The sequence below is a fragment of the Lactuca saligna genome, chromosome 6, assembly GCF_052625555.1.
Source record: "Lactuca saligna cultivar CGN05327 chromosome 6, ASM5262555v1, whole genome shotgun sequence".
Lineage (NCBI taxonomy): Eukaryota > Viridiplantae > Streptophyta > Magnoliopsida > Asterales > Asteraceae > Lactuca > Lactuca saligna.
The window spans coordinates 28654247-28665433 of record NC_136422.1 but is presented as its reverse complement, the minus strand read 5'-3'; the positions used below and the strand labels follow the sequence as shown (position 1 = coordinate 28665433).

General features: G+C 35.9%; 1 protein-coding gene across 1 annotated transcript; it reads right to left on the bottom strand.

Annotated features, from left to right (window-relative positions):
* Positions 1–2003: 2003 nt before the first annotated feature.
* On the bottom strand, positions 2004–3822 carry LOC145001076 (UDP-glycosyltransferase 73E1-like). The gene has a single exon (XM_078960409.1). It carries the CDS (start codon positions 3662–3664, stop codon positions 2186–2188), a length of 1479 nt encoding a protein of 492 aa, XP_078816535.1. The 5' UTR covers positions 3665–3822; the 3' UTR covers positions 2004–2185.
* Positions 3823–11187: the final 7365 nt, after the last annotated feature.

Sequence of the window (11187 nt, the reverse complement as noted above, 5' to 3'; positions counted from 1 at the left end):
TTCCCCAACATCAAAACTGTCATCGTTGCCACTACTACCATAACCTTCACCATCAACCGACCGCACCACCGCCACCTCTGTTACCTATACTACCGCCACCTCTGCCACCACCACTTCATCTGCAACCAGCCACCATAATCATATATGATTACTCAATCTATGAAGAAACATATATATAATCATTTATGATTATGCATATATGTATAAACAAGTATAATCATATATAATTATACATCTCTGTCATATAATCATTTATAATTAAGCATGCATCGTTGTTGTCGGTATACTGGAGGGTTAGAGCAGAAAATGAGAAATATATGATTATATGACAGAAAGGTATAATTAAAATGAGAAATATATTACTGGGGTCAACTGATTTGGCAGCTCGGTAACGTACAAATGAGAACTCCTGAACAAATATGACCAAATTGTAATTGTTATGTTTATATTTAGGGTAAATTGTAAGAAATATCAATGTACTCTTTTTATAAATATAGACAATGTACTTTATTTTTTTACTCACAGTTCCATTTATTTACTCATAATAACAACATGCTCACATTTTTCAACAATAATAGCAATATGTAACTCGTAAGAACAATGTACTTACATTTTCTTTACACATAATAAATATATATATATATATATATATATATATATATATATATATATATATATATATATATATATATATATATATATATATATATATACACATTATTATAGATTAAACTAAGTTGTTATATGAAAGTAAATATAAATACGTTACTATTATTACCCTTATATTTGATAAATAAATGGGTAAAAAAATGAACTTTTATAAAATCATAACAAAATTACATACCAACATTGAAGCAAATACAGTTCCAATACGATTGGTCATGACAGTTGGACATTAATCTCCTTTTCAGGAAAATTCTTCATCCCCACAAAGTTCTTCCAATGCGCTCCCATGAACACTAATAAAACACTTTTATGGTATAATTTTAACTCAAATAAACCTTATTAAAAAAGGTAAATCAATTTATGTAAATAAGATTATATACTTGATGTTGATATGTGATAAAACATTCTTAAGAGTAAAAAGTAAATCAAAACATTGTTATGATCAATGATAAAACACTCTATTTCTCTATTATAACCTTAAGGTCGGAAAGAATAGAGCGGAAAAAATGAGGGGAAATGGGATTTGCATCTAGGAACACCACACCCTAGGTACGGTTTAGGCAGTGCGAGGAAAGAGTGAGAGGATGGTACCATGTCTTTTTTCTTCTTATGTGATTGATCAGTGTCAGTTTTGTATTTTCTTTAACTTTTAATATATATATATATATATATATATATATATATATATATATATATATATATATATATATATATATATATATATATATATATATATATCAGTGTCCGTTTTGTATTTTCTTTAACTTTTAATATATATATATATATATATATATATATATATATATATATAAATTATAAAAAAATATATTAAAATTTATTGTTTTTAATTCTCTACAAATAAAGTATAATAAATAAAACAAAGAGAAGTGAAAAATAACCATTTCTTGTTTGTGATGAGTGTATATAAAACTGGTAGTAGAATAGAAAATTACAAATGGTAAGGAATACACCCTTACACCCTTGGTCTAATCGTTTTAATTAATTTAATTAGAGTAGCGAAAAGTCTTGAAAAGACAGGACAAAAATCAAAACTCCATAAGACTATCCGGAATGGATACGTCTTCATGCGTGAAAAGTTGAGGTGGAGGGGTCAAGGAAACGTGAACACCGCTCCTAGTCCCGGTGGTTTGGGTGTGACGTCTTTTTGAAGACGGAAGAAGACAGCCAGTGGAATATTAGCAGCAACATCGTATCTCTTTATCTCTCTCTTTCTTTTGCCTTATCACCACCAACCCACCTGTGAATACCTTTTCACAACGTGGTGGTAATTTACACTAAAGATACTATTAAAAAAAAAAAAAAAAAAAAAAAAAAACTTGGACATGTAACTGATTTGCCTTGTCAATTAAATCTATGAAATTCACCCCCACAAAATTTCAACTGATACCTAACAATCTTCTTTTTTTTTAACAGCCACTTATTGATACGTAACAATCTATAAATAAAGATATCATACACCAAGACATAAAAATACGTTTGGAGTAATAGTTTTCTACTTTCATCTGGTTTTGAGTTGCATATCTGTTAGATCCTGAACCAACGATGATACGTTGACATAAGAAGATCCTCCTTCCTCCATTGCTCTCTTCGCCATTTCCGCAAGCTCACTCGCCCTCTTCCTTCTCTGATCTTTTCCTTCTTCGCCTTCATCCATTAAACACTCCACAGCCCTCTTCACGTCTTCCTTCTTCACCAACACTTCCATCTTATCTTCTTCCCCAAAAGGAACAGGAATATCCACACCAATCCTAACCCCAATCTTCAGAATCTCTACGATGAATGCTTCGTTAATAAACTGGTCAGCAAAATGCGGCCATGTAACCATTTGCACACCTGCACAGACTGCTTCGAGAGTAGAATTCCATCCACAGTGTGTCAAGAAACCACCAACTGCTCGATGTGACAATATCAACACTTGTGGTGCCCAACCATGGACTACCAACCCTCGGTCTCTCACCCTTTCTTCAAAACCTTCTTCTGAAAACCATTTCTCCAGTTCTTCGGTTTTGTCTCTTACGCACCATATGAAGGGCTGGTTCGTGGACTCTAGTCCTAGCCCAAGTTCGATCGACTGCTGTGTAGAAGCACGTGTAAGACTTCCCAAGCAAACGTAGACCACCGACCCAGGTTCCCTTGCATCAAGCCATTTCAAGCAGTCATGCTCGTTGATCGTAGCCTTGTTTCCTCTCTCTGCTATATCCGTGTTATCTTTGTTACATAGAGAAACAGGGCCTATACACCATATCTTGGCATCTTTTGCCTTTTTTAATTCCTTAACGTACGCAGGTTCTAACTCCTCGAAAGTGTGAACCACGATCCCGTATGCTGTTTTTTCCGCTGCTGCAGCACGACTCCAGAACTCCATTTGGTCTGCTGTCCTGGCTTTGAAGGAACCAGTAAGCTGAGGTTTAGTGAACTCAACTCGGTCAGGGAGGCCACTCAGAACAAAGCGTTCTGAGTTCGATTCAATCGTGTCTAACATTTTAGAAGTTAAGACAACGTGCATGGACAAGAGCCAGAAGCATCCGGGTCCATGGAACACGAGGCGAGGAATGTTAAGCCTCTGAGCCACGTCTCCGGTCCAGGGAAAACAAAAGTCTGAGATTATGCAAGATGGAGGAGGAGAAAGTTCCCGGAGAAGATTTTCCGCTGGTTGTTCTAACAAGTTGATAGCTGCGAATAGTTTATTGGAAGACTCAAACGAGGGAAGTGTGTCAAAGCTCTCGCATCCTTCGGGTAAACCGACTTCTGCTAATTGGAGGTGGAGTTCAAGTAACTTGATCATGAGCTTGGATTCGTTTGCTCGTTCAATAACTTGTCTAAATCGATTGGCAACAAGAGGAGTGGTGAATATTGTCACCATGGCCCCACGAAGGGCTAGTATTCGGGCAATATCCACCATGGGTACCATATGGCCTTGAGCCATTAGAGGGAACATGACGACATGAAAGTCAGTCACAGGTGCAACCATTTTCATTGAACTTTGAACTGGGAATTGAAAGCTTCTGTGTTTGTTTGTTTCTATGACGAATTTGCAGAAGAGGTGTTCTCTTAAATAACATATAAAACCCACAAAGTCAAGAGCTTTATGTGAAAAGGAAAAAGATCAAAGCAGCAGCTACCATTACAAACAATTTGTATAAAACAAGAAAAGTTTGGCAGTTTTGTGTAGTCATCACATGTTATCAAAAGAATGCGTGGCTACAACGACACCGCCAGCCTGCTTTAGAGAGAAGTGCAGGAAATGTATACTGAAATGCCTATAATCTTGATCACACATGGTTCAATCTAGAAAGGTGAATAGGCCATGGCACTCATACCCAAAAGAGAGATAATGCAACATTTGTGGTGATAAACGAAATAATTTCCAAACATTTGAGTTGAACACTTTTCACTAAACAAGAGCATAAGAATATATCACCACTAGAACAAAGCGATCAATACCTACGAAATTTAGAGCAACGATTTTTCTATTTTAAAAATAGTGTAGACCCTCGACGGAATTCATATTGTCACATTTTAAATCTAGTGATGGACATGGAAGCTGATACTTACAAAAATTGGTCATCATTCTTCTAAATTATACTAATCTTTCGCTACAAAATTTGGTCGCCATCACCGTAATTGCCATCCGGCCACCTTTTAGACCCTCAAAATAGTGTCTTGTAGGTTAATTTTCGACCAGATTGTGTTGGATTTCCATATATATCATTGTGTCAAAATTTTGATGCTATTTATAGATTTGCAAAAGACACGGCATAACAATGTAAAAGTCGTGTTGTCGAATAAGCATTTGTCATGTTCCCTCCAAGTTATCATGTCACGGATACATAGCATGTTTCTATAATGTGTAGAATTTTCAACATATGTTTCATCTTCTTCCGATCCAGCTCTGTTTCCAGCCAATTAGCTTCCTTTTTCTCCATTATGTATATAAATGTTACATCCCAAAAATCACAATAAATTTGAACTTTTCAAAAACAAACTATTTCTTTCATAAAGTGTGACAAAACCAATATTTCAAAAGTATTATTCAAAATTAGAGTATCCCAAGATCCAATGTTATAAAAACAGGAAGATGTGCATAATTACGCCTTTACCTTCCCACGACCCTCTAAAGTACCTGAAACAATAAACTGAAAACCATAAGTACAAAGCCTAGAGAGTTTCCCTAAAGTACCACCACACGACATAACAACAACAGCATGCATATATGAGCCTTCAGCGTGACTAGACTGCCCCACTAGGCCTTCAGCCTATCTGTACCACTCTCTGGGCTTTTGGCCTGGTCCATCTCATAGGCCTTTAGTCTATCCAGACTGCCTTGGGTGTTTTGGCCTTTAGTCTCAGCCGGTCCGCCTTAACCTAGGCATGCAAAAACCGGTTTTTTTTATGAACCGTACCGGTTCAGAAAACCGGTTCGGTTCAAGTCCAACAAGTCAAAACCGGTTCACACCAAAACCGGTTCGGTTCCAAACCGGTTCACACCCAAAAATATCCGAACATATTAAAACCGGTTCGACGCAAATAAGGTTTTCTAATTTTTTTTTTTTGTTTTTGGGCTAATAAGTGTAAAATAGGAATGGGTTTTTTTTTGTTTAGAGTATAAAGCTCTAAATTGTCTTAAACCATATATTTTTTTGGCTTCACAGTAGGTGGTTTGGGTGATTGGGAAGGCAAAGGCTTATAAGCTTTACATATACACGTCCATATGGAGAGTTATGGACCATGTCCAAAAGTTTTTTCTTGTTTAATAATATACATATCTTTTCATGTATTAACTTTTATTCTGGTTTTAAATTTTATGTTTGTGTATATGTAGAAAAACATAATGTATGTAAAAAATTGTTCAACTTGAATCAACACATTTTTTGGAGCAATTTTCAACCTATTTTTTGTTTTTTTTTTTTGTTTTTTTTTTTATATTGGAAATACATAATACAACTTCAAACATAAAAACACAAAACATCCAAATTGTCAAACTAATACATCTTCAAACATAAAAACACAAAACATCCAAATATTTTTTGTTTTTGTTTTTTTATTCGTCATCCGCCATGTCGTTGCGTAATCCTCTCTCATACTCGATCTCTTCTAGGGTGAGTAGCACCGACATTCTCATCGCTACTTCTTCCTCATGTATTTGTGGTTCGGCATGCAACGATGTGCCTTCTAGTAGTTCAATGTCTTGTATCCTTTCCACGCCATCAAGGTAGCATTTCAAGCAAATGCACACTTCCACCGACAAAGGGGTTAGTTTTGTTTCTTCTTGGTGATATTACCCTGCCACTAACAGAAAAAGCCGATTCCGAAGCTACCGTAGAAGCTTGGGAGCTTAGTAGATCACGGGCCATAGCGGCTAGAATCGGAAATTGGGTTTCCTTTCCTTTCCACCAAGCCAAGATATCAAAATTTTCAAACTCTTGAATACTCATTTGAGACAAGAAATCGAAACCAATGTACCTCCTGATCTCGCTACTTGGGGTGTTAGACCGAGCTCGTTTGGAATTTTCATTCCTCAAAGTATTATAAAGCCTAATTGTTTCGTTATTTTGGTGAGAAGTGGATCCGGATGCCCCCGTATTTTGCATCATGTCATGAATGTTTGTTGAACCATATTTTGTTAAATAAACTTCAAACAAATTTTGAAAAACTTTGTTAAATTTTGAAACTTCCTTTGATGCATAATCCATGTCATCATCCATTAAACCCAAATCGTAACAAATATTTTCAATTAAAGTCTCAACCCCCCCCCCCCCCAACATTTAGAGCCGGATTCAAAGCGGCGGAACAAGTAATAATGGGAGGCATTTCTTGAAAATATTTTTTTAACTTTGCTTTCATCGGTTTCATCATATTAGCAAACATTGTGCTCCTCATTTCAAACTCATTTATTTTCGCACACATTAAAAAAATTTGGTTTAAAACTAAACAACTTGTAGGATAATAAACACCCGATAAAAAAAGTAGTTGTTTTTTTAAAAACATCAAGCATGTCCGTAACAAGTTTGATAGTATCCCAACTTGATTCCGGATAAGCCGTAACCTTATTACGGTCCGCAAGGTTGTCATGGAACATTTTTAAAGTATCTTTTTGACGTAAGGCACATTCAAGCATTTTGCAAGTGGAGTTCCATCGGGTATTATTTTCCCAATTCGGACCTAAAAAGAGGGCATTCGCATCGACACAAAATTGCATATAATTATGATATCGAGCGTTACTAGAACTAAAAATATCTTTTAGCATGTCAATTGAAACCATCTTTTATAGTTTCAATGTTAGTTAGTCCATCTTGCACAACCAAATTAATGATATGTGCAACACATCGACTATGAAAAAAAACACCATCGCAAATTGGTTTATATTTTAGTTTTAGTTGTCCAACCGCGACGGTGTTGTTTGAAGCATTATCAAAAGATATAGAAAAAATCTTTCCTTCAAGTTTATAAGTTTTGATCACACAATCTAAAATTTTAAATAAATTTCTACCGGTGTGCGGGTACTCAAACAATTCAAACGTAATCGTACGCTTCATCATTACCCAATTAGTTTGATTAATCTAATGAGCAGTAACACAAAGGTACGCATCCGGTGAACCGTGAGGATCCGTCCAAACATCACAAGTTAAATTCACACCGGTTTCTAAAGATTGAAATCCTAAAATCAATTCATTTTTTGCAAGTTGCCACATTTCAATACAATCACGTCTAATAAAAGTACGACTCACATGGCAATATCGTGGTTGGAGAGTATCTTGGATGAGTGAAGTCAATCGTTTGTTGTCGAAGTGGTCAAAAGGCAAACATTCTTGAATCACGAACTTCGCCATCCTATCCCGAACTTTACTCAAATCGTAACTCCACAATGTTGCATCATTCGCCATTGTTGTTTGATTATGACCCGGCCCAAATTTCACCGCGGGGCATCTTTTTGTCATATGAGTTTTCAATGTCGAATTCCCTTCTTCATTAAAAAAAAGCACCACATTTCTTGCATCGCGCTCTTTTTATACCGTTCGACATTACACACAAATCATAGTTGCACCAAATAGCCGGATTTCTATTTGTTTCTTTGATGCTAACAACGGTAAGATTGTTTGATGAGTCTCCAATACCAACGGAAGCCGAATCCATTGTTTGAATTAAGAGCGTTTTTTGAAGTAAGAGAGGTTTTTTGAGGTTTGGTTAACCCAAAACATGTAATAGATATTTATACTATCAAATATTGGGGAATATGGCCAAAAGGGACCAAAAAACAAGTATCTAACAGCCATAAACGGCTATATAGTCGTTAGAATAAGACAAAAAAACGGTAATATGCAAAAAACTGGTTCAAAACCGGTTCAAAATCGGATTATCCATCGGTTCAAAAAACCGGTTCTTAACAAACCGGTTCGAAACCGGATCACACAGTCAAAAGGGTGAATTGGTTCGGTCCGGAGGTTCGGTTCTTCGGGGGTTCATGCCTTAACCGGTTCGGAGGTAAACCGGTTTCCGGTTCACTGACCGGTTCGGTTTGTGAACCGGTTTTTTTGGTCATCTCTACCTTAACCTAGTAAATTATCACATATCAACATATACCACAACAATCAATAACTAGCATATATAGGTAGTCATACAGATTTAACAGATCATTATAGCATAGCAACATCCTATATACTAGGATACAGATCTAACAAATCACTACGGCATAACAATATCCTATATATGAGGATATAGATCTAACAGATCACTAGAGCATAACAGCTTACAGTAAACCAGGATATCAATCTAATGGGTCGGCCTTGGTGCTTCAACCCGTATGTACAGTGAGGAAAACTCACCTCTTAGTCCGAACAAATAGTTGAATAGGCTCCTACTCAAAATATCATCTCTACCTATCACCTAAACATCAAATATTGACCAATCTCAAACACAACTCAAAATACCCTTAGGTCAAACTTGGTCAAATCATGGTCAATGTTGGAAAAGTCAAAAGTCAAACTTGGTCAACACAGCTGAGTATGCCCAGCATACACAAGTGTTGACCCAATTACAAGCTGGTTGACTTAGTACTCAATCCTTTCATTAAGAGCGTATCCATTAAGCTCCTTTGCTCAAATTCCAGATCCAACCCTAAACTAACGTTTTTAACCATAAAGTTTCCAACTTTATGGTCTTGCACGGCTAATAAGTGCCCAATCATGAAAACCCTAACTACTTAATGAAACTCATGCATGGAAGGAAACTAACAATCAAGATTATATTTGTATGTTTCAAAATGCTCCAAAGCGTCTAAAAGGGCATCTTGAATGGATCTAGAGCATGTCATACTCAAGGAAAACATTGATTAGGGACAGAAGCACATAATAACACTACATAAGCTAGATTTATCCAAATAAGCATCAAGGTATGAACTTTATACCTTCCAGAGATGTAGGATGGTGTAAAGCTTCCAGATCCAAGGTTGTTCCAAGCTTCTAAGTTGTTCTCTCTTCCTCTATGCACACCAAAACACCCATAAATGGCTCAAGAATGCTTCAAATGAATTAGGGTTTGGAAGGGTCGAAGTTGGGGCTGGAGGATGATGAAAGAAGGATGACTTAGGACTTAAGGATGCTTAAATATGGTACAAACCCAAAAAAAAAAATTAAGGTTTGCACCCTGACCACGTATGCCTAGAGTCACATTTGTTTTAGACTATTAGCCTTTTGCATAATTTAGCCATCAAAGACACCATTTCACAATTCATAGGTTAGTGATAGAAGGGCATTATATGGTGGGACCAAGTTTGGTGGCAAGGGTAGATGAGTGTAAATAGGGTATAAGATGTATGGGGTGAAGTCTAAGATTAGGGGAATGTGGTTGCTAATGGTATGTTAGCAAAGGCTCATGTGGCAAAGGTTTGTGGAAGGGGTGTAAGAGCGAAGGAGTTGCATAGGGATCATCCGGTACATCCAAATGTATTTGAGTTTAGAGTGGGGTGGTTTCATGATAGTACCTATTGTAGGTGCTTGTAATGTTTTTTTTTTTGCAAAAAGGGTTGCAGATTAATATATCATCAAAAAATACTAGCACAAAGCATTATATTACATCGAGAAATAAATCGTTCATTGTGGCTTGAAAAGTGGAGAGTGTAAAGCCCAAAGGAGATGTCAAAAAATATAAGGAATAATTCATAGTAGTTGTCTACCTTGTGTGTATCGAACCAGTGACACATATAACACCTTAATCCTCATCACCATTCAGTCATTTACGATTGTTTCACACCATAAACTAGCCACACCATTCATAATATGATGTTTACACCTTTGATTTGGAGTACAAAGAAGGGAACAGTGAAAGGCGCTTTGTTAAGGTGGAGGGTGACATCTAGAAAAGGTCCATCAGAATGGAGATTGGATCCATTGTCGATCAATACTATAAATGAGGGATTGGTACAATCGAGAGGAAGGGAGGCAATTCAAGGTTCGACGATATTATAACTGCCTCTAAAATCAATAAGAATGATAAGCGAGTGGCCACCAATATGACTCATAATACAAAGTGCTTTAGGAGATGAGAGGTTGACAAGGGTATGGGAGAGAGATATGAAATGGTTATGTGGTTATATAGTGTGAAGGATGGCAAATTCGGTGTGAGTGTAGTATGCATACTCGAAATTAGGGTTGGTATCATTGTAAGAAGTTGTAAGGAAGTCATAGGGAGAATTAAGTGGCAATGAGTCCCATGACGAGGATGAATGAGGGTGAGTTGTATTCATAGTTGATGTGGTATAATTTTTAGGAAACGGAAGCAAAGGCTTGATGCTTATAGTTTTTCTAGGACGTCAAGGAAGTTCATATATAGTATGGGTGTAATTAAGTCGAGCCAGATAGTGAGATATTTGAAATCGAGTCAAAAAATATTTGAAATCGATGCAGTTCAAGTCGAGTCGAGCTCAAGCTCAAGTATTGAAATACTCATTCGTGAAGCTCATAAGTTTAATCGAGCTTAGTTATATTTATACTTTTACCCTTTATTTTATTTATATTTTACATAATTAAGGGTATATTTGGGATTACTTTTTAAACTTAAAAGACCTTTTTATAAAAATACTTTTTGTAAAATAACTTTTTCTAAAAGAAAGTTTTTAATATGTACTTGGGTTGACTTTTAAATGACAAAAGCTAAAAATCACAAAAAGACATAATTTCATTACTTTTGAAAAACCATTTTTTGTTGTTTAAGAAAACTTTATCAAACATCTTTCGGACATTTTTAACTTTTCCAAAAAGTTAAAATTCCAAAAAGTCATTTTAAAAGTAATGTCAAACACTCTCTGAATCGAACTCATAAGCTTAATCATATATCTATTTCAACTTAATTTAAATTTATCTTTATAATAATTAGTCAAGCCAGGCTCAAAATTGTCGATTATTTTATCAAGCTCGAGCTCAAGTTTGAAATTGAGGCTTGAATCAAGCTTAAGTAAAGTTTCAAGCCTAAGTTTTTCAGTGGAATCGAGTTTCGAACTTGGCA

Excerpts from the sequence above, each read along its gene's own strand:
- LOC145001076 (XM_078960409.1), bottom strand. The coding sequence starts at position 3,664 with ATGAAAATGGTTGCACCTGTGACTGACTTTCATGTCGTCATGTTCCCT.